A 23785-nucleotide genomic window follows, 5' to 3' on the forward strand; every position below is an offset into this window, starting at 1 on the left:
ATGTCGGCGTCCATCTGCCTGCGCGTGTTCATATGGACCGGCTGCCTGGTCGGCTTCCTCTATCAGACCAGCTCCATGCTGTCTCTCTTCTTCGAGTATCCATTCTCAGTGACACTGGTCGAAGACGTCCGCAAGAATCTACTCTTCCCGGCTGCCACTGTGTGTCTGCATCGATGGTCCGTGCGTACGATGTACCCGGCTTGGCAACTTCCCCAAAGGGACACTATAACGTCATTAGGATGTTTTTGCGTAGCTTTCCTAGCCGGTTCTAGATGTGCACGTACTATCGGAGACAAAAGTCTCCAATTCGCGCTAGAGGCAACCAGTTAGTATAAACTTTGTTATTGGCAGGTGTGCTTGGAAACTCTGCTTGAGGAGGCGAACGCTGGACTTGGCTTCTTTTACTTGCACTGGAGTAAACCCAGGCGATCGTTCGCACGCATCGCTGCAGCATTCCCAGATTGCTATTCGATCGCCCAGGATACTTTTCTCCCCGATGGTACACATGTGGAAAGCTCCAGACACGGGCCGTAACAGAGTGCTAAAACATTCGGCTTTTCTCTATCCTTCTGGAGGCTTCCCCAGGAGGACACCCATGCGCGCCAAGGTGCGCATGCGTGCCTGACCCCACGGAGCTGTCCTTTGCGAAAAGATGCGCTCAGGGTTGGATGGATACATTTGAGCCGCGATTTAGAATGCGCGATAGTGAATGGCCCTAGGACGGAATGTTCGGAGTACCATTGCCGTGATTCTTGGGATCTCTGCAGATCCATTGAGCGGTCGTGCGTTCAATTGGCCTTTCCCTAGGAACTTCCATTTTTGTTGTTCTTGGCATGTCTAATCCGCAAGCAAGTGCGTCACAAAAAGGCACTGTGAGCATAAGCGGACGGAGGCTTTACATTTTTCGGTAGACAAGAATGGAGTCGGAGGGATAGAAGTGTGTTAGCAGCCTTACACTGCATTACACGACTTTCTCTGTGCAACGCATTGTCTGAGCTTGGCAAGGAAATAAATGGCGCATTCTGTTCCAGTTATAGCGCGAAAAGGTTACTAGACTTTCAAGTCGGATTTTTATCCTTGGAACGAGAGCGCCCTGACCTTTTGTAATCGAGCGTAAATGAAAACACAACAGCTGTTGCATTTCTGCTAAGTCGGGTGACAACTGACGCCACAGATAAAAAGAGCGTGAGGTTTTTTAGCATGCGAAATTTTCATGATGCGACTGAGTAACTGTATACTTATTTGCAGGATCGACATTTCCAAGCTCTGTCGCCATTACGTCAGTCAGTGTGCTGGCGAAGAAGAGGTGAGTGTGACTGAAGTCATGCGCATTACTACACGCGAGCGCTAGCACAGCTAACCGAATTTTCGCCATGTACATGCGTCAAAGTGTTAGCTGAAAATGAAACTTCTCACCTGGTAAAGGTAGCCTATCCTAATATCAATGTAGCATTCCACAGGGATTAGTGTCGTCACGGCGCTGCCGCTGTTGTCGGAGGCAATTTTTGTAGAATAACGCGGACTGTACGCAAGGTTTTGGAAGGAAGGGCTGTGAAATGAAAATACTTGCTATAAAGAGATAGGTGTCGAGGAAGAAACGGTGCGCAGTCTTGAACACATGACTGAGAAAATTCCGAGACTCACTATATATACCACCTAAAAGTGTGGATGCTGCATTGTGGAGCCTTGCATATATATCGCCCTCTCATATATGTGCATGGTTTCCGGCCACAAGTCAACGGAGCGGTAAAATAGTGCTGAACTGAGGTAGTTAATTCATACATCATGGTAGTTGCAGCAGAAAGGTTAAGAAGAGAATACAGAAAGGAGCAAGCAAACCGACGTGGACGAAGCTGTGAATGGAGGAGCGTGATTGGGCTTGTGGCCCGCAGGCCTGGGAAAGCTATACCCGGCTTCATCATTTGTTGGTACACAACTGAATACTGAAAGCTGTTGGCACGTTGCAACGCTGTGTAATTGGCTTAGCTTACGCTATGTTATACGACGATGATAACGCGAGATATCTCACGCTTAATTATGATTTGAGGTGGTTTTACATTTGGCCCCTGATTTGCTGACGCACCAGCAAATCAGGCGATGACGTGGCCGGTATACTCGCCGCGATCGCACACTTTTCCAGTAACTGAATTCACCTATAGCAGGTAATCCCCTGCAAAGCAACTCGGCAAATCTAAATACGAAGCTTATAGTTGAGCGTCCAATGCGCGCTCTCCAATCGCGTGAATGCTGACGGATACATGCGCAACACAAGTCCGCACGATTTTCCCCCTGCATAAATGAACTTCGAAGCAGATAGTAGCTGCAGGTAGAACGTCATCTAATCTGACAGTAAAATAACGCCTCTGTGTTGTAAATGATGTTGTGCGATGGCGGCACCGTCGGCAGTAATGGCTCAAACCCACAACAAAGCAAGACCTTGCTCCGTGTTTACCCATCGGAACAGTGCTTTCGCACCGATATGAATGCCGCAGACGCTGCTGGATCCCGAGCGGTGGCACTTCCTGCGAAAGGAGGTGGAGGCTCGACTGAAGGTGGCCCACCTTCCGGATGAGCTGTTCCTGTGCCACATGCGGTCAAAGGTCACCGAATGCGCTTCTTTCGCGTGCAACGCCGCGTGAGTATACGCTCCTCCGAGTGACACCGTTGGGAAACGCTGCGATGCACCAACTTGCCCAACTGTCGATTCTTATGAAGTGGAATGCGAACAGAAGAGTACGTCTATCTTTGCACACGCACTGTGCAACCCGCGGGCGACAATTACACACAGGGCGACAGTCAAAACTAGATCAATTCATAGAACAGGGATCCTCGTTTTGAGCCTGGCTTTTTACCGGGTCACGCAGAATGTCTGTGCGCTCATTGTTCGCATTTCAGCATGCCATGAACACATCATATGCACTGGTAAGCCTGTCATTACCTCCCCTATTTTCTGTGCCTCCCTCCTGGAGTGCTTCGGTCTCGGCAGGTCAGCAACGAGCCGTAGCGAAGGAAGCACTTTTTTTTCACGGGACTCTTGTACTCTTTCCTCCCCTCCTCCTCCTCCTGATCCCGCACCTGCCCAGGGACTCTACTTGAACATACAAGGTATCCACCTATAGTAGCCTGGTAGACAATTGACAAAGGCGATAGGAGGCAAATAGGAGTTTCATTTCTTCGCTTTTCTCGCTTTTCCCTCTCACAGCGCTTCGCTCCGCCCTCCACCCACACAACCCTGGACGGATTTTTAGTGAACGAGAACCATACATGTTAACGCAGTAAAATGCGTGCCAAGAACAGGGAGCGCGAGTTGTACAGCATACTTTGTGGAAAATTAAGTGAGAGCGAGGGCTTCTTTTCTTGCTTGTTAACGCACCATCAGCGCGCTATCCCGTATCTTAGCGTCACCGGTTCACTGAAACTTGAGAAGCGTGTAGAGTTCTCGTTAAGTGAGTGTTAAGAGCGTGTGATTGATGGTGCATGAGCTAAAGAGCTGTGTATTCACGTTCCAAGGTGTCTCCTTTCTTCTTGGAACAGCGCACGGCCACATAGTTCGCTCGAGCTAAAGGGAAATGTCAGCCTCTGCTCTCGCGAAGCAGCTCCGGGCGGGAACGAATGAAAGATCTGGACCATATTTAATTTTTTTTCTCTCTCCCTTCAAACCTCCGGGGCCGCCAGCATTCGGCTGACTTACTACAGGCACCCGAATGAAATGTGCTACACCATCGACGCCTACCAGTGGACCAACTCTCAGCACCCGGTGCAGCGGTGTGAATCTCCATGGAACTACGGTCAGCACCTTGCTTTACGCCTTTCGAAGCGTCTGCATGCCTGCTCGCAGGAAAGCACCGTTTTGTATGGCACAGTCGGGTAACGACTTTTCTTACTATCTCGTTTCTACCATCTATGTTGCTCTAGTGTCTAAACTACTCCTCACCCCTTCGCTACGCTGCAGTATCCATGCCTACTTCGGAAGCCTCATTAAGAGCTAGGGCAGGAAGGCTGTATAAAGCGGGCAAGCACTGCTTGTCGAATGCCGCATGATCCGACGGTCGTTCCGCTGTGCGCCTTGACGTCGCAGAGCTGGTGCTGCGCGCCTTCTGGGAGCGCAACGCGACGGTGGCGCTGCACGAGCCCGACGCGCTGCCGCTGGTGGTGCACAGCCCGTACTCGTGCCCGCCCGACAAGCTCTCCTCGGTCATGATACAGCCGGGCATGACGTACACCATAGCCGTCTCGCAGGTACAGTACTGAATGAGGCATGGGAGGACAACGCCATCTCCCTCTGCGATGTTTTAACGGCAGCAAAAGACGCGTCTGTTGCTGAGAAAACTGCATATGAAAATTTGCCCGCCACTCAATTCAAACTCATCACGTGTACACCGGAAATGACTCCGTTTTGAAAAGAATGTCGGTCTTAGAGGCGTGGTCTAGTCTCTTGGATCCACGCCCCCCCCCCCCCCCCCCAATCCCTCAAAAAAAAAAACTGCGTCGACGCATCGCAGTTAACTTGCGAAATCGGCCGATTATGGCGACACCTGAATTTAGTTTTTTGGCCTATTCTGGCTTACAAAAGCTCCGTTTTCTGTGAACAGGTCCTCGTTTCTCATTAGGATGCGGTAATTCATTGTTTCAGGCCACCTTCAGTTTCTCCTCAGAGTTCCATTTAAGTTGTTTCGTCACAGATTAGTTTAAAAGTACCAACGCGAAAGGCCGTGTTGTTGGTCGCAAATTTCCACCCCGATAGCTGTCGACCTAAACGAGATGCAGCGATGCGGGAACGCTATTTCAGGCCGTTGTGGTGTTGGTGAGCTTTCATGAAACAGTTGCAGGTATAGCTAGCTCTTTATAGTCCCTTCAGCTGAGCGGCCTTCGAGCGTGGCATGAGAGACAACTTTCTTCACCATCCGAACAGAAGCCGAACGAACTTTTGCAACTTGTGCGTGCGCGCATGCTGCTGTTTTATTACACACGCCGGTCCAGACAAGCTGTACGCGTGAGGTGCCTTTTGTCATTTCTCGTAAGACTTACAATGGACGAAAAGCGGGCAACTTAAGCTAATCAGGGTTCAAATGTGTTTGCCCTCAGCACGAATGGAGCGGTTTCGGCGCTTCTGACTGTCGTGCGTTGCGAGAGGTGCCAAGCGTACGTGCTCATTTTTCATTCATCTCACCGTTTTTATTCGTCAATTTCTGCTTCGGAAGACGTAGATGTTTTCGCCCATCAGTATACGTGTTGCATAGCTGTTTTGTAAAATAGCGTTGACCCCCCCCCCCTTTTTTTTGTCACCCCTTGCCGGTCTGCGCTCTGGCGTTTAGGGTCCCGCGTCTAAAATTTTTTCTTAATATTGCTGGCGTCCTGTGCTGTGCATCAAATTGTATTGCATTGCGTCATGTGGTATTTAACTGTGCGTCTTCCGTATGTTTACTGCGCCAGTCTTCCAGCGATTTTATTGTTTTCTCTGGAAAGCAGAAGCCAGCGCCACTTTCGAGCACCAACCTCTTCCTCATATGTTCATGTCATTAAAACATTCGGAGCTATATGAAATCAACATTTCTAACGCAGATCATTAAACTGAACTTAATTTCAGCGCAGGCCGCCACATATACCTTCGTGGCATCCTCGGTTTCTACACTGAGCGGCGTGTGGTTCGGCAGTGATATGTGCATAAGGCGAGGGACGGTTCACTCAGTCATCCGTTGCCGCTCTCTGCATTTTGCCACACACAGGAAAAAGTGGAGCGTTTGCCGGCCCCTTACAAGTCGAACTGCATAGACTACATCTCCAGAGGAAATCAGAAGAAATATTTCGGATACTACACTCAGGACGTAAGACCACTCGTGTAGTTTCCTTTTTTTTTCTTAAGGGGGGTGAGGTGAGCAGCGGTGTTCAACACACAAGTTGAATACCACTGCTTACGTTGGCCACAAAAATTCTGACTTCTCGCCGGCGAACTGGTATTCTGCAAGTAGCTCAGTTTGACAGACTGTCCCCGAGTACTATTCGAAACGCTTTAAAATGGTTAGATACTCTCTTGGCATTCTCATGTACAAACTTGTCAACAATATAATTTCTCTTCCTCTCATACCACAGTGTTAACTTGTAAACGACAACATAACCCGGTTTGCACTCAATAACAATATTGTCCTGCCTAAAGTACGCACCAATTACGGGAAACAGGCAATTCATTTCTCGTTAGTTGCTGTCGGGAACACTATACCATTAAAACTAAAGAATGGTAATTCAATCTTCAACTTTAAAGCACACTTTAAGCGAGCAATTCTTGGCTAAGAGCCCTCATTGCGATGAATTCGATTCCTTTTCTTCTTACATGTATTTTCCACTGCTTCCTAACCCTTGTTATAATTCAGTATGATATATAATTTAGTATGTTTCGCTGGTCTTTTTTAATAGCTTTTTAATAGTGTTTATTTATCTCCTATGTATCTCCTTTATGTTGTACCCCATATGTATATATTCAGTTTCTCATATTCGTCTGATCTGTCGCAGCAGGTAAATGTTTTACACGGTATATTTGATTAGGAGGTCCCATTACAGTCTTTGACTTCGGGACCTCCTTCTGTATGATATACTGTACGTATGTTAAATATTATCAAACAAGGACTGATTCTGATTATTACTATCTTCTGAGTGTCTTACGTTGGTGCAGCAGTTACCGTCGCATTATGTTCTTGCTCAAAAAAATGTGTAAAAGGGAACAATCAAAGATGCATATCGAAGTTTTCCATATTGTGCAATTGGGGGTCTCTGTTGTACATGAGCACGCAAATGTGTTCGTACACCCATGTGGCAGCATTGCAGCACAAGCAAGTGCTGCAATTATGCCATATCTGAGCGGCAGTAGCGAGAGCTGTGACCAACAGAGCGCATTTAGCTCTCTGACGACACTATATATTCTGTCTTACGTAAATTGTGCAGCGCTTTTAGCTGTATGCAGCACTGTAGGATAAAAGCGCTTGCTTTAACTTTCACCACGCTACACGTTCGTAGTTCCACAGCATAGAGGTCGCTTCGAAGACATTCAGTTGAGTGTCCTCGCTTATTCTCCCGCAGGGAGATGAGTTGTGCGACTGTTTTCCCCGATACTCTGGTAACGTTATTCACCGAACGGCTATCACATGATTCCGATGGCGTGAGATATTCCACTGCGTTGCGGCGCAGCTGACATCACCAGTGCAGAGCTGATTCTTCGCTAGCTCCAGCGTCATACCGTCTATAAAAAAACCTTTAGTATAGCAACCCTTACCGTTAACAGAAAACCGAGGCCACAACTGCGCGTTTTCGATATTCACCAGAGGCGACGACGGTGTACCGAGGCGCACTTTTTACCATGATACCGTAACAGCGGACGCCTTACGCATTTGGCCGAGTAGACATTCGCAGTTACTGCCCGATCATGAACTTGACCAGCCATGAAACTTAGCGGTTGCAGTAAAGTGACCAAATGCAGGCCGAAACTGCTACACGTCTGTATAGGGTTGTGCAGTGCTGAACAAGTAAGCTATCGGCGTTTCATTAGACATGAGAAAGGCCATGAGACAAACCACGCTTATGAGTTCGTTTTGGCCGGTGTCTGACCCGCATTCGTTTCCCGGCGTGCATATTTCGCACAGCCCGATTGCGCATCTCATCATGCATGTCGCATGCGCGCGCTGCTTCTGAATTTTTATGCATTCTTCACATCGTCTCAGTGGTTGTGACCTTTATCAATGTTTTATGCATTTTTCCGTCCAGATATGTGTCCAAAACTGCGAGATGTCGCTGGAGATGAAGCACTGTCAGTGCGTTCGCACGCACCACGAGTTTGCTGCAACATTTGGAGGCCAGGTCTGCGACATCATCAGGGACGGTATGGAGTGCTCTACATTTCTGCCGGATTTGCATGTTGGGCCGAAATAACATATGAGGATTGCATTCGATGTATTTGCATTCCTTTCGCTAATCGTCATTGGCTGCAAGGAACACCTCCCTCTTATGGTTGGTTGATATCGTCCACCGAACCCATCAGCTCATTGGGTAATAAAATTGTATTAATTTGGGCTGAACAAAGAGAGTCGCCGTATTATAAGGGCCATTGTGATTCACATTGTTTGGGGGCGATCTCAGGGTGCGAATCTACTTGACGGGGCGTCGTTACCAGAATCGCAGAGCGGTGTCGCTCGTCTTTCGGTTTTATGTAGTTTTCTGGCTTATGCAAGCGCTGCTCGCGATAAAAATGACATACTTGGAATCTAGTGACCCTAATTGCTCAATTTAGCGTGACTTCTGGTGTACGTTTAAAGGGATAGAGGCACCAACATTTTTGTTGTGCATTTTTGCTCTGGAATCATGCGTAATACAATCGTAAACATGAATCACGGCGTGAAATCCGCCTACGCTCAGAATGTTTTTTTTTGTTTCAGTTTCAGCAGTTGGAAGACAATTGCGATGCCACAAGTGAGTACCAGATCACGTGAAGCATACAAAAGCTGCAGTATAATAGCTATTTAATCACTTGCTGTCATTCCGGCTTCTGGAGCAGTTTGGCATAAGAGTTTTGAAGCCACAAAGCAGCGTTAATATTGCAGTTTTTTACGCCTCACGTGATCTCATACTCACTTGTGGCGTCGCAACCACTATCTGACAACTGAAAACGAAACTGAAACTACAGAGGAAAAAAAATCATATTAAGAATTATTTGTTAAGCCCTGACGAATTCCACGTGGTGATGCATGTTTACTAATGTCGTACGCATCATTCCAGAGCAAAAAAACATTCCTCAAAATTTGGTGTCTCCACTCCTTTAAAGGGCAACTGCACAGGTTTTAAATTCATCGAGCTTTAAGGGGTCGAATGTGTGAAACTTGCAGGTTAAGCATGCGAAGTTCTTTTGGGCTAGCATTTGATGTGGTGACTTAAAATCCGTTTGAAATCGCTATGGCCTTGAAGATTCATCGCAGCGCCAACTGGGAGGTACATGATGACGCGGTCTACGGTATCGGTACATTTCCAACGCATCAACGCTTGCTTTGAATGACGAAAATCAACGCCACCGAAGGCAAAGCCCACCGATCGTTGTTTCGTAGTAACCAACGACGCATTGCAAGGTGCGGTTGCCGACAGCTAAAAATTGAAATCTTACCGTCCGTGAAGTCAGAACGAATTTCTATGCACTCCTCCGGTGCAGTGAGGAGAAACCCGAAAGTTAATTGTCGATTACGTGATTATCTTAAAGGCTAGAGCAAAAAAAGCTTAGCATGATTTGCCTGCAGCCTATATAGATTCGAATCCATGAATGTTGCAGAATTTTTATAAAGTAGTGCAGTTGCCCTTTAACAGACAGCTTAACGAGTAAAGCTGGTTTTTCTGCATTTGTAGTCTTTGTGGGGCAAAGCACTTGTTCCAGGATGAGATAACATGGAATCAGCCCGTAGATTCAAAGGGCACAGTGGCTCCTGGTGATGGAGGCACGTACCCGATAGTTTTAGAGTATTTGTCGCAAGGGCGAAAAAAAAGAGACACAGGACGGAGAAGGAGAGCATAAACAAGAAAAATATTACGTCCATGGTGTTTAAGGGACTAACACCGTTCCTACTTTGCGTTGTTGATCTATTCGGCCTTATCGTGCTATCTGCTAGCCCTCCTAGTTAGCTCAGTTGATAAAGTGACTACCCCGGGAGGAAGTGTGAACCCGGGTTTGAACTCCAGATAAGCACAAATTTTTATTCAGCTGCGAAGCTTCTGTGAAAGCTGTATAGCTTTACTTTGCAGCCGTACCGCTGCCCTTGGGTGGATTCTAATGAGTACTTGCGCTCTTAATACAACATGATTGCGCATGTTCACATCTCTGGCTCTGTGATATGTTTGCCTCACCATTTGGAAAGAGTCCGATTGAAACATGTACTTTGTTTGCACTTGTCACGTTGCGCAATATACGTTCAGTGTTCTGCGCTAGACCTGATATGCAGCGGTATGCCGCTATTGAGGGGGAAAAGAGGAAAAGTGAAGGACTACTATACCAGGTGTTTAAGGGAAGACTTTCTGAATTCTTCTGTGTCCTCACGATGCGTCTGTCACCCTCTCATCCTTTCTCTGAAAGACAGACGTACCGTGAGGATTGTCCTGCACGTCGACGACTACATGGTACTATGCGCAGTGGAGAAGGAAAATGAAACGGAAACGCTAAAAGACATCGCACTGACCACCTTTCAACGTAGCTACCCAGGGCTCAAATTCACATGGGAGCTTCCAAAGCACAGCTCCTTGCGCTTCCTTGACCTACGCCTTGTATTCTCCCCGGGGCACCTATGCTCGAGCCTCGAGCAAATAAGCAGTTTCTCCCTTTCAAGTCAAGTCACTCCAATACGTTGAAAAGAGGAAACGCGACGGCGGCGTTGCAGTCTGCTCTAAACAAGTAATGTCCACATCAGGTGGGCCAGCACCTTCAGCGGCAAATCACGGCTTCAGGAAGCGGGGTTCCCTATGACAATGCTGTGCAGCATAGCAGAAAGCCTCGTGCTGCTGAACAGGCGTGGCAGAGAGGGGGAGAGAGCACCAGAGGAAACCACGCAAAGAAGTTTTTCGTGGTTCCCTATGCCCATGGGCTGATCCATAACCTCAAGAATATCGGGAAGAGGCATGGCATCCAGATCATTTCTACAGCACCCAGCAAGGCGAAAAACATGTGTGCGCAGCTTAATGGACCGGATAACAAATCCCTGTGTCAAATCGGACACCGTACGAAGTACTCTGAGTGCATTCAAGGCATTGTTTATCGGATCTCTTTATTCTGTGGAAAGCATTACTTAAGGCAGACGGGGAGATGTTTAAACGACAGAATCAGAGAGCACGCAACGGCTATGGCCGGAAGTCCGGCATCAACCTTGCGATGCCTTCAGGGAATGTGGGATATGCGAAAATCAATCAAGTTCTGCCTACCTTCACCACGTGCAGGAACTGAAAAGAACACAGACAAGCTGACTCGAAAAATCTTGGAAGCCGGGGCCATTCGTAATTCTGGAGAGCAATGCGTCAGTTCTCCATCGGTTGGCCAACGAAGAAAGAAAGGAATTTCCTGCGTGGCGACGCATGCCGATGCTGATCATAAATCATTCAAAATGCTGGCAGTTCCTCAGTATGAATATGCGGCTTTTCTCATTAGTCTTCAGTTGCCCGTGCAGAATCGTGCTCGTCGTGTGTGTGCTACTTTTTGGTCTTCGTTTCTCTCTGCTGCTGTTTTTAATTGAAGTGACCTGGTCATAAGAGTTGGCGTGCTAGACGTTTGAACTATCTGTCATGCATAGCAGTGAAGGTGTGTGTTGCCAGGGGCGGTTGTCCCCTGCGTCAAAGAAGAGAAAAACTGCAGTGTGCCCTTCAGAACTGACGAGCTCTTAAGTTTTCGTTCTAAAAAAGGCACATTTTATCTTTATGCTAGCCTCGGCAGCGCACGCTGGCAACGCGGCCTCTGTTGGGTAACCGGCTATCCGCTGGATAACGGCTCCATTTTTGAATGTCATGGACGACCCCGCGAAGAATGAGGAACCTGTGTAGAAAGCAGTCGAAAGAGTGTTGACGCCTCGCACCGTCTAAGCACACGGCTTAAAATGTGCCGAAACTTCTTTTTGTACACAGTAGACGATGCATGACCGCTCATGCGCTACATCCGCAATGCTAGAGGCCATTTGAACTCATTGCCAGGTTGTCTTATACCTATGTCAATGTGAATGGTGCGGTGGAAGTGGTCGGCGACCAGGAGCCTTGTGCGTCGATGAAAGAAAAAAAATAGGGGCGATCAATTGGATTGACGCGGAGGAAATGCGATGCCATTCTCCTTTCACTCCCCTATCTATTCCAGTTCTGATTCTATTCCAGTTCTGATTCTATTCCGATTCTGAGTCTATAGTCTTTCACTCCCCAATCTATTCCAATTCTGCTTCTATTTAAATTCCGACTGCGTAACGAAAAATGCACCACATTCATAGATCACTTACATTCCTCATATCACTACCGACGCAGTGGCGCAGCGGTTAAGGGATGCGCTACTGCACTGGCAGGTGGCTGTTTCAAACATAGCCACCGTTGGGGATTGTGAGGCTGAGGTGGCTCTTCCCGAGCAATGCGACAAGGACTGTAGCTCCTGCAAGCCTCACGCTTGCTTTATTCTTCGTGTAGGCTTGCTTTTGCCCGAGTCATTTTATCCTTAGCTATTTTCATCTTTGCTGAGTCATTCTTTGTTCGATGTCTTCTTCCTCTCCCTGACAATTGGAGAGGGGCAGGGGAGAAGGAAATGGTGGACAGGTGGCAGGCAGAGAGGGGCAAATTCCCCTAAACACCACCTGGTAGGTGGAAGCTTCACACAGACGCCGCCGGACAGTTTTCGCCCTCATGGCTCCCTAATGCTATCGGATCAAAACAGTTCCACAAGCACTGATGAGCGTCGAGTGCCCTTTGAAGATGCGGCAAATTCAGTACAAAGCCAGAAAATATTTTCTTCCAAGCTCTGACCAGCCAATTCACAATGCGTTGGGGCTGGAATTTCGAGAGCTTGGTTCGCCGTGCCAGCTTCACTTGCTGACTAATTTCCATAGGTGGTCGGAAATTATGCAGTGGAGCACACGATACATTTTATTTCTTTTTTTCTTTATCTTGACAGACGTGAGGATTGACCGCTAGTTGTAGCATTTACGTCGGCAGTGCAATTTCGTTGCTCTTTGTTTCAGCGATGTGCAGGGACTGCCTCTCGCAGAGAACGCCATGTCGCTACGAAAACGTTTCCCGAAAACATTGTGAGCAGTGGTGTCGTTGGCTGCGGTAGCCGCTCTCCAACAAAAAGGAAGAAAATCGAAAACGTCCAGACAGTCTCTCTACAACCCAAAATCCCCGAGAGCGCGCTTGAATGACAGCGAGAATGCGCTGCGAGAGGCTATGGCGTGCTTGCTGTGTGCCCAGACACTACTGCTGCGCGCATGTATACAGACGGGCTCTCCAGTGGTTGTTAGGACAACGGCGCCTGCACCGTGTCGCCTTTTGAACAAAAATATGCGCTAGACGTTACGTGATACGCCCTATGCTTTCGCGCGTCAAGCAGACGGGTGAGGCGTCTCTTTCGGAAGAACTTACTAGCCTGGGGTTCTTGCCGCTGTTTGCGCCTTTTGCGCTTTTAAACAATAAATCAGTGCTTATTTAGCGCAATAATAAAAACAAAAAACGACGGTCGAGTTTGGTAGTTAGGCTAGATGCGATTTAGGTGCGCTATCACTTCGGTTTTCGCTTTGGTTCCGATGTTCGGTGTGTGTGTGTGTGTGTGCGTGTGCGCGCGTGCATGCGTGCGTGTGTGCGTGCGTGCGTGTGTTTGTGTGCGTGCGCGTGCGCGTGCGCGTGCGCGTGCGTGTGTGTGTGTGTGTGTGTGTGTGTGTGTGTGTGTGTGTGTGTGTGTGTGTGTGTGTGTGTGTGTGTGTGTGTGTGTGTGTGTGTGTGTGTGTGTGTGTGTGTGTGTGTGTGTGTGTGTGTGTGTGTGTGTGTGTGTGTGTGTGTGTGTGTGTGTGTGTGTGTGTGTGTGTGTGTGTGTGTGTGTGTGTGTGTGTGTGTGTGTGTGTGTGTGTGTGTGTGTGTGTGTGTGTGTGTGTGTGTGTGTGTGTGTGTGTGTGTGTGTGTGTGTGTGTGTGTGTGTGTGTGTGTGTGTGTGTGTGTGTGTGTGTGTGTGTGTGTGTGTGTGTGTGTGTGTGTGTGTGTGTGTGTGTGTGTGTGTGTGTGTGTGTGTGTGTGTGTGTGTGTGTGTGTGTGTGTGTGTGTGTGTGTGTGTGTGTGTGTGTGTGTGTGTGTGTGTGTGTGTGTGTGTGTGTGTGTGTGTGTGTGTGTGTGTGTGTGTGTGTGTGTGTGTGTGTGTGTGTGTGTGTGTGTGTGTGTGTGTGTGTGTGTGTGTGTGTGTGTGTGTGTGTGTGTGTGTGTGTGTGTGTGTGTGTGTGTGTGTGTGTGTGTGTGTGTGTGTGTGTGTGTGTGTGTGTGTGTGTGTGTGTGTGTGTGTGTGTGTGTGTGTGTGTGTGTGTGTGTGTGTGTGTGTGTGTGTGTGTGTGTGTGTGTGTGTGTGTGTGTGTGTGTGTGTGTGTGTGTGTGTGTGTGTGTGTGTGTGTGTGTGTGTGTGTGTGTGTGTGTGTGTGTGTGAGAGAGAGAGAGAGAGAGAGAGAGAGAACTGTTTACGAATCGTTAATTTAAACCCTGCGAGATGTACGTCGGTGTGGTCTGTGCAGCTGGATAGCTGGGTTGCACAGCAAGGCGGACATGTACGTGATAGAGCTTAGTGATTAAACGATTAATTAAAATTAAGTACTCAACTTTATTACTTTTTATTTTAGAGGCCAACATTATATTACGAAATTGAAGGCCTTGGACATAAAAGCTATGTCCTGTTCCTAAATATTCTTTATCGGCCATACAGTTCGAAGTATTTAACGCGGAAAATATGCATTTTTTAGATCGTAAAGTTGGCTTTTCGCAACGAAATTTTTAATATGGCGTCTGTCGCGTTTTTAATACAGCAAATACGGAAGATGTTTGTCTATTTTATGCCGTGGAAGCAGTTAACTGGATTTCCGCAACAATACTACGCCCAGCGACGCCATTTTAAAAATGTGCATTGCGGGAAGCCAACTTTACGAGCTAAAAATTGTGCATTTTTGTCTTAAAATATTTCGAAATGCATTGCCTATAAAGAAATTTAAAAACTGGACGCAGCTTCGATGTTGACAGCCTTCAATTTCTTAGTATAATGTTGGTCCCTGAAATCAAAAGTAAAAAAAGCTGATTAGTTAATTTTAGTTAACTACTCGTTTAATCACTGAACTCTATCACGTACATAATATCCGCCTTGCTGTACAATTCACCTGCAAAGACCACACCGACGTATCTCTCTCAAGGTTTAAAAAAATGATCTGTAAACAGCTAAAAAAAACACCCGATATATACGCACATACCTCTAGGCAAGTTGCCCACAAACCGGTGGGCAAGTGGCCAGCCTGCCACAAAGAAAGATTCACACAAACACACAACGGCTAAATGCGGGGAACGGCCACTCTGAGTGGTATCGCACTAACAGTAGCAATAATAATAATCACTGCACCATTTGAGAAGCAAAGCTCGCACAAGTGAGGATGTCTGCCTTCTTCGTGTTTCAGACATATGCACGAGAAAAGTTGAAAGCTTGGGGACCTACCAGTTTTGCCTGAGCCAATGCCGCGTAGCCTGCCAGTGAGTACGAAGCACTCTCAGCACGCACGCCTTCAGCACACGAGCAAAAAAGTTAGAGGAGGATGTGCGCTGAGGGCTCGCATGTTTTCTTTTTTCTATGCGCAAAACTTGTGGTTTGGTGGTAATTCTTATGTTCGCGTGTTATCCTTTGCTTTGTTTCGGCGCAATCTTTTCAGTAAAAGTGGCTCTTGATGAAAATTCTGATGTTCTGCGTGTGAAGCCTAGTGAGTGAAGCCTTCACCCTCAAGAAGCACCTAACACCCACCGCCACCCTCGGCCATATCCCCACCTCACCTGCACCCTCCGTATAAAAATATAATTAGAGTAAAAGTATCACAGCAACCATCGAGAGTCAAACGAACTGCATCGCAGATTTCTTGCATCAGGCTTCATTATCGTCCCGTCAGTTTTTTCTCTATCTTTATTTCCTTCGACATAAATCAGTCGAGAACAAGGACATATTCTCTGTTGAATGCATCAGATTTGCTCAATAATACGCTTCTTTTCTTTTTCACGCTTAATGTCTGGCTACGGACTCTGCGGTCGTCATTTTAATTGGAGAGAAACGAAGTACGACGTGAGGTTGAGCAGCCTCGCGGTAGACAAGGTAGGTACAAATACGGCGCCACTGCTTGCAAAACCAACCCTTAGGGGTTTGTTGTTTACACTAACGCGCCTACAGTGTTTTTCGTGAAGCTACGAATCGGTCCCTGACAAGTAGGTTACTTTGTTTTATGAGTGAGAAGCCACTGCACCCTTTGCGTGGTTTCTACAGCGGCACTTGCTGAAGGGACACCCGAAGTTTGCCTTGCGCGGCGACCCACGAGGCCACTTTTTTTGTGGCTTTGCTGCTTCACTCGTCGCACACACGAATTCTCACCCGTGCCCGTGCTCGCACAGTATAGCCGGCGCTGGAACAGCAATATTAAAATACTCTCACATTGCGCAAGGTTCCCTTAGCCTCCACTTTCAATTCACGTATATACGTCTCGTTGTCTCCCCGGAGGCTGTTCCCAATTGGAAGTTTAAATGGTTGGTGTCGCCCTTTAAACTTTATATGTGGAAACATTTACTCTATCAATATGGAGTAAAATGTGTAAAGTGACCTATTTTACTTCCTGCACTGAATAATGCAGCATAAAGAAGGATTCTCCTCCTTGTAACTTCCATTTTGAAATGTAGTTTCTTGGTCTCAATGCTCCACAAGTCCCCAATGGAGTAAAAAAAAAAGCCACTTTGCGCCGTCCGCACTGCCACATAGCGTCTCGTCTGCTTCTGGTCAGTCGTGCGATAATGGCGGTGAGTGCCGACCCCTTGGCTGCCATCGTCGCTGGACCTCTGCTCACTTCTGCTCCTTCACGGGTGCCTGCCGCGGTACACAATATCGGCTTGTCGCCGTTTTCCGCTACATAAGTGAACTGCTCCTGTGAAGTCTCCAGCGCTCCGAGCATACCTGACCTTCCTTTGTTAGTGTCGCCACCCCGTTAGAGCCCCCGCTTAGGCCTCGTTCCCACAGCTTTTTTCAGTGTGGTTCTCGCGGGTGCGTTGCAGCAGGCTATAGTGTGTTGCATCAGCAAGGAACTGTGCTAGAACATAGTTTCAACTCCGAGCTCTTGGTTGAGCTGATGCGGCTACATTTTTCGTCAGTCATATTAAGAAACCAAGGTTTAAAGAAGTGAAGATGAAAGAGAACACTGCCATACCATAATACCTTCGGGGGTGTTCTGATTTTAAACTTTTTCTGCTCTGGTTTTTAGTCAACTATATCGTGGTGAATCGTCGTGAAAACTACTCTAAGACGCCTTTTCAGCGTTGAAACAGTGATTCTAATGTTACATCGCTTAATCTACGATCATAGGCAACCAAACGAGCTCGTAAAGCAAAAGTGGACGACAAGCAGACGACTCCTGGTGCCTCCGTCTACGCCGCCGCTGGGCTTGCAGAAGGCGAAAAGAACGCGTGACGCGGGGTCACATTAGGGCAGAACAGTTTCCCAAGCAGGGTTGCCGGTGGCCTCCGCAGTTACCTGTCCGTTTGTGGCGCTGGCAATTCTGTAAGAATGAGTTTGAATGAGGAAAAATGAACATGATGCCATTTTTGGGTTCCGTTTCTGTGGGTAGTAAAATTTTACTCCCTTGTACTCCTAAATACCTCCCTTGTTTGGGTGAGTATAAAAAATACTCCTTTTATATAGAGTAAATAAAACCTCCTTTTAATGTGCTCTAGAGGAGAAGCCATTTACTCTCATTTGGGCGTTTCTTTTTTTTTGTTAGCAGCGTAGGGGGCATTTGCACAATACAGGGGCGCCTAAAACCGCATTTAAAAACACACAAAAAATGAAGAGGACTGAGTACGATACGGCAAAGTGTGCTAAGCAAATTAGCTCAACTTGGCTAAAAAAGGAGGCCCTCCAATGAATTTATAGCTTATACGCGCAACGTGCAGTGGTCGCTCTTGAGAAAGTGTCCTCTGTGGTCGCTTGATACTGGTCGTCCTGGATGAAGACGCACTCATCGGAGCGACGGGGGGGATGTGGTGCAAATGTTCGTGCCAGCTGTATGCCCCGAGGAAAAGAGAAAACGAGATGATTCTTTTTTTTTGCACGTTAGAAAATTGAAAACTGCAATAAGGAATGCGCCAAATCAAGGTCCGCATATTGCTATTCTGATTTGAATATAAGAAAGATAAAAAAGAAACTCGAAAACAGTCCATACGCTTTGCCTCATTTGAATAAAGCAATGATTAGTACGAGCTCGGCACAAATATAATCGTGTGTTACTTCATACTTTCACTCCCAGTCTGACTTTGGAAAAGACATGTAAGTATGAGTCAATTCCTATTATTTTCTGTGATAATTAATTCTCTGTGGCTGTGAGCTATTGCTCTGACTTGCAACGTTAAGCAGCAAGTTAGACTTTCGACGGGCGTTAAGCCTTTCCAACTTTCTTCTCTGACGGCATCTACAGGGCATCCCAGAGCGCTTGGAAGTATCCGTGCTTTCAGATGCTTTCTATACGCCTGGCGCGGTCACAAAATCTAAAAAGTGCACCGGTTACAGCGAATAATTTGTCTTTCAGTGCTCAACTACTCACACCCACTTTTTTCACAAGGTAACCTCCAGGTAATGTGAGCCAAGCGTTCTAAGAAATGTCATGCTCATCGTCGTACACGTGAAACACTCTCTGTGTGCATGACTCCCACTGACTTCACCAGTCAAGAGCGAAGGCAGACCGTCTGGCTAATATATTTGTTAATTTAGACTGCAGTGTCTTATAAGAAAATCGCAACAAAGCGGGAGTTAATGTGACATGCGCCATTCGCTTATGCATGCACGTGATCGGGGCTCTCCGCAAAAGTAGCTATGCACGCAGCGCCGACACGGCTCTGTTTAAGCAAAGTTCCAAGGACTCCGGAACTTTTTTTTGAGTGGGGGAGGCGGTAAAGATGTGGGACCAAGACTTCATACTTATTTTGTTATTTATTTAAGGCTCATATACGTAATAATTTTCATTATCTATATATTTTTTATTTTTTCAATGTTCAAAGGTTGGTCTAAACTGTCACGTTCGGGTGACGACACTCTAGCATTCAGGAAGACAACGAAAAGGCTTCCAAAAGAAACTGTTTAAGGGGCTGACTCGCGCCGCCCACTAAGAATTGAATGGCCCGGTGGCGGCGTTGGCCACAAGTGTGTTCAGTGGTCATCGAACTGAATGCATGCAGTTCTTGGCCGCGCTCAATTTAAAGCTGACGAGGAACATTCGAGATAAAGAACCAAAAGCAACTACTACAATCTGGAACAATGTGGAAGCCTTTGCATGCGGCCACGATCAATGGAGATAAGTCTGGTCACACCTCGCATTACAAAACAAAATAATAAAGATGCGTGCCGGCGGTTTTGAGTGCAAACGAACAAACGGCACAAAGATTCGCGGAAATATAAAACGAATTTAAAAGGGAAGCTTTATGCACGAGGAATGATCAATTGCATTTAAAACGTTTGGCAGTTTGTTTAAATTCTGCTAATCATGATCATGTGTACGAGTCAGTCTAGTTCTGTTGGGACAATACTGGTTTAGGTTACTCATATACGAAATGCTTTACAACTGGCTACGAAGCCAAGTAGCTCAGCCTCACTGTACTTTGCATTAAAAGAGTACTAGAACTTAACTAGAACGTAAGTGTTTCAATTGTCAGAAATCTGATCCAAGTGCAAGCAATTAGAGACGGGGGGGGGGAATCGTCTCCCCCCCTCCCCCTGTACCGGGTTCCTTGCAAAGTCCTAAGCACGAAATATGCGGACGATCTGACCTTGCGCAAGTTCATGTCCCTCTGCTAGCGTGCCTTGAGATGGAGGCGGCAAAACTTCACCTTACTTACAGAGGGGGCCGGAACTATGTTCAGTACTCCGAAAGCCATTTTGCATTACGGATGCGAATGAAAGGACATGCAACGGTGAATCCTGTGCGGTCCTTTTAGAGAAACTGCAAGCTGCATTTATCGTATAGGCGAGAACTTGAACAATGCCTTCGGAGACTCCGTTGATTCCCACCTTTTACCGATTTGTGGTATCTGTCATGCCCTTTACAGTCTTGCGGTTAGCTTACATAGACTTTTACTCCTCTCATCGCAGGAACAAGTTCTCATTCATAATAAAGTTTTCGTCCGACACGCAACGTGTTCTGCAGTATCAACCTAATCTTTCGGTAAGAACAACTTAAAATGCCTTAAGTATACGGCCGAAGTAAGCCTCCTCCGAAGCTCGCTGCATGCGAGTCTATGCACTGAGCGCATTTGCCTCTTTACCTGCTTTGCTTCGTCGCAGTCTGTGCTTTTCGTCTCGGTATAACTCTGGTTTCTTATTGGGAGGAGGAAACTCGCCTGTTCGTTTTTTGGCCATCAGAAATAACAGGTGGAAATACAGCACTAATGCCGAAACCAGCGATCGATCAAGATTTCGACGACGCTGTTCCCAGGTGTGCACCTTAATTTTCACCAGCAGCCGCCCACCCCCTCCCCTCGGCCCTACAGAGAGAGAGAGAAAACAAAAGTTGGAGGACACCTCATTGCAATTAGCTGTGACAGCTTTGCGCTAGCATAAGAACCTCGTTGTGAGCTGTCATGCACGAGCACACGTACCATACAAAGCACACATGTCATGCATTGCCACACGCACCATGCATGACTGCGGATACAATGCATCACCACACATCACCATGCATCGCCACCCTCTGGGACTTTTATTATTTAATTGCACGTACTGCAGGCCATTACCATGGCTCAAACAGGAGGGGCAATATGAGAAAGACAGGCGCATTGTCACGGTTAGAATAAATGTTACCAGAACACAAATAAAGGACACAATAAAAATCATAGCACTTAACTATATAAACAACCAAATCTAGACAAACGTTTCCAACGTAAAAAGAAAGCTCTAATATAACGCTTCCATTTATTTATGCATGACTGAACATAACTTAAATGTAATGTTGAATCAGTTACTCGAACGAAAGAAGACGAACGTCCATTGTATACGTACTATACGCAGATACAGCCATACGGAGACAGAGAAACTATGCTGGTTTATACGCCATTAGCGACCTGAAACGACCCTTTTTTCTTGCTAACGGATGACAAAAGTGGCTCAGTTTCCATTCTAGGTTTTACTGAAAAACGGGAATGTTTTGTACATACTGTGGGCTAACCAATGACATTTTCATCTGTTTCTATTTGTAGATAGTGGAAGCATTCGGCTACTTCGGAGGATACGTAGGAATCTGGCTTGGATTCTCGCTGCTTTCAGTGCTTCTTAACCTTGAAGCGCACATGGCTAAAGGTTTTGCCAAACGGCTGAAGAGGTAAGTGCGCAAATTGTGTTTCGTTTCAGTTCAACACAATGTAGAGGGGCCACAACACATTACAAATTTTAAATTAAGGGGCCTCGTTCTATTGTGCGTAGTCGCACCAGAGACGGCGGCTTTCATTGCTCCTCGAAGCCTACACATTTCCGAGTTGAGCAGGTCCAGGCATAATCTGGATATTCCCAGCAGACTTAGTGCACCTTGCTTGTGTGGCCAGAGCCAATACAGTAAAAATATTGTCTTAGTGCGATAGCAGCGGTAGTGTCGCTTCCAAAAAATGCCGGCGAGTGTCGTTGGCTCGAGCGTGAAGCTTCCACCCTCGAGAAGCATCCCCACCAGCCACTCCCCTCCCACCCCCGATCCACATCCCTATCCAGTAAAAGCATTCATTAGAGTAAAAGCATCAAATTAATCATCGAGTGTAATTCCAACTGCAGCTTTCTCGCGTCAGGTTCCATGGTCGTCTTGTCAATGTTTTTCTTCTTTGATTCCATTTTCCACTCTTGTCGACCGCCGCGGTAACTGGCACATAGCGGAGGCGTGGCGTGGCGTCTCTGTGGGAAGCAAAGAAGACCGGAAGCATTAGAACGGAATTGCAATGGAATCCCTGCACTATTTCGGCCATTGAAATACCGCAGTTCCATTGCAGGCTACCTTGGAACGTGTGGTGGCGTAGCAGCCGGTAGAATGAAGGATGCTACGACGGTAATGCGAATAATAGTTTAACGAACACTTTACGCCATTCCATGCAAATCAGCCTGTCCTTGACTGTCAGCCCTGTGGTCAACAATTAAGAGACTTTGCTAAATGCTCGCTTTACCAACGAGACAAATTTCAGCGCGATCTTGTTTTGGGAATTTTTTTTTTTGCTTTCATTTTACACGGGGCGGCTGGCGCGTTTCACAGACCTTTTCATCGGGCGAAGAGGATCTCGAAACGCCTCCTCTCCGGGCTGTTGCACACCGGCTCCGCTGCCGTTTCCACCGCCGCACTAACGCGGGGTGCACACAACAGCCCGGCGATCAATGTGGCGACGCCCAGGAAGCCCTCATTGGAAAGGTCTACATCCACATGTATGCATCCTAGTATTGTTCTGGGCAATGCAGCAAATCTTGAAAGCTCCAGATTAATATTGTCCACCAGGATGGTTCTTAAACTTCAGAACACGTACGTGATGAAGCAGTTGCCCATTATCTTGCTGCATATCCCGCAAAAAAAAAATGCTGTTTACTTTAGACCATTATTTTCCTTCTTATGTGTGCAATGTGGCAGTATGTGATGCCACTTGTTAAAGCACCGTTAGTTGCCACTAAGTGCTTTAATTTAAAACGCTCGTAAAATTTGAAGCTCAGTAATAGCGGATGGAAAGGGAGACTGAAGCAGGCAGAAAAACACCACGTGGAGCCTCTGCGACCCCGCGGCAGCTTCAAGTGCGCTCTGCCCGCAGGTGCGCTTATTTGCCCGTCTTCCTGTCGCAGAGTCAAGACAGCCGATGAAGCCGTGGTGGTGTTCCGGCTGAAGCAGCGGTTCTGAGGCATTCGTCCCAGGCTGACGCGAGGCGGCTGCGTGGACTGCTGCTCGCGAGGCTGTTTTCTCGGTGCAGCGAAACAGTACACCTACGGATGCATCGATCCCACCCCGCGCTCAGAAACGTGGCCTCCAAAGGCGGCAGCCGTTTCGTCGCGGATTGTGAACGGATGATTGATTCACACACCACTACGTGTCGATGTTAGATAAGTAGCGAAAGGAAACCCGACTCCAATTTGAAAGAAAGAAAGAAAGAGAGAAAGAAAGAAAGAAAGAAAGAAAGAAAGAAAGAAAGAAAGATAGAAAGAAAGAAAGAAAGAAAGAAAGAAAGAAAGAAAGAAAGAAAGAAAGAAAGAAAGAAAGAAAGAAAGAAAGAAAGAAAGAAAGAAGCGCACATTACTTCCGTCTCCAGTGCATGACGTAGCCTTAGCCCGACGTAGACGTAGTCTTTATAGCACTGGAATGTCTGAAGCGCCCACCGAGAGGAGGAAATGAGCGAGGTGGCGCGCTGCGCCCGATTCGAGGCGAGGTTTGCTTTCAACGAGTATTGCTTCCGCGCCCGGCTGTATGCGCAATCTCTCCGAGTATTTCTTGTTTATTTATTTCTCATCTCGTTGTTTTATTTCTGTCTCCCGTCGGATGCGCTGTAGAGAAGATAAATCACCGCCTGTGCGTCTTACACAGCGCCACTGGATTTTATTTCCCCCGCTTGCTGTAGCAGCACGAAGCGCCCAGCGCAAGCGCAGCGAACAAACTCGAGTGATCCGGATTACAATAGCAAAAAAAGCCTGATGTATGTAGTTAAACTATCCTCTGCCCTCCTACCGATGGGAACGGCAGTTAGCAGTACGAAGAGTACTTCAGGTCTTCGTCCGGCGACACGTTGCCGGTTGGGGCAGCAATTCCAGCTTCTCAAAGCAAAACTTATTTATTAAAGACGGCACTGACATAAAAAGACAGGTGAGTAAAAGGCAGTTTAAAAAAAGGGCAGTTTAAAAAAAGGCTGTTAAAAAAAAGGCTGTTAAAAACGGCCGAGCTTGAGACTCGGCGCGCTCGTCCAAGTCGTCGTTTTCCGCGGGTTTTAACCCCTTCGATAAATGGGCGGAGCTTGAGTAATCTAGCTCTCGCCCAATTTAGACCAATAGCAAAGCAATTGC

General features: G+C 47.1%; 1 protein-coding gene across 1 annotated transcript; it reads left to right on the top strand.

The window, feature by feature from the left end:
- Positions 1 to 22750, top strand: LOC144121774 (degenerin mec-4-like). Its single transcript, XM_077655169.1, has 12 exons — positions 1 to 159; positions 2493 to 2635; positions 3676 to 3788; positions 4079 to 4239; positions 5727 to 5825; positions 7753 to 7867; positions 15168 to 15240; positions 15802 to 15847; positions 18039 to 18058; positions 19874 to 19946; positions 20977 to 21098; positions 22580 to 22750. The coding sequence occupies exons 1-12, from the start codon at positions 1 to 3 to the stop codon at positions 22632 to 22634; spliced, it is 1179 nt and encodes a 392-aa protein (XP_077511295.1). The 3' UTR covers positions 22635 to 22750.
- Positions 22751 to 23785: the final 1035 nt, after the last annotated feature.

This window comes from Amblyomma americanum, chromosome 1 (assembly GCF_052857255.1).
Source record: "Amblyomma americanum isolate KBUSLIRL-KWMA chromosome 1, ASM5285725v1, whole genome shotgun sequence".
Classification (NCBI taxonomy): domain Eukaryota; kingdom Metazoa; phylum Arthropoda; class Arachnida; order Ixodida; family Ixodidae; genus Amblyomma; species Amblyomma americanum.

Excerpts from the sequence above, each read along its gene's own strand:
- LOC144121774 (XM_077655169.1), top strand. The coding sequence starts at position 1 with ATGTCGGCGTCCATCTGCCTGCGCGTGTTCATATGGACCGGCTGCCTG. Across the intron at positions 4,240-5,726 it reads ACACCATAGCCGTCTCGCAG|GAAAAAGTGGAGCGTTTGCC; the intron begins GTACAGTACTGA and ends TGCCACACACAG. Across the intron at positions 15,848-18,038 it reads GCAGCCTCGCGGTAGACAAG|TCTGACTTTGGAAAAGACAT; the intron begins GTAGGTACAAAT and ends TTTCACTCCCAG.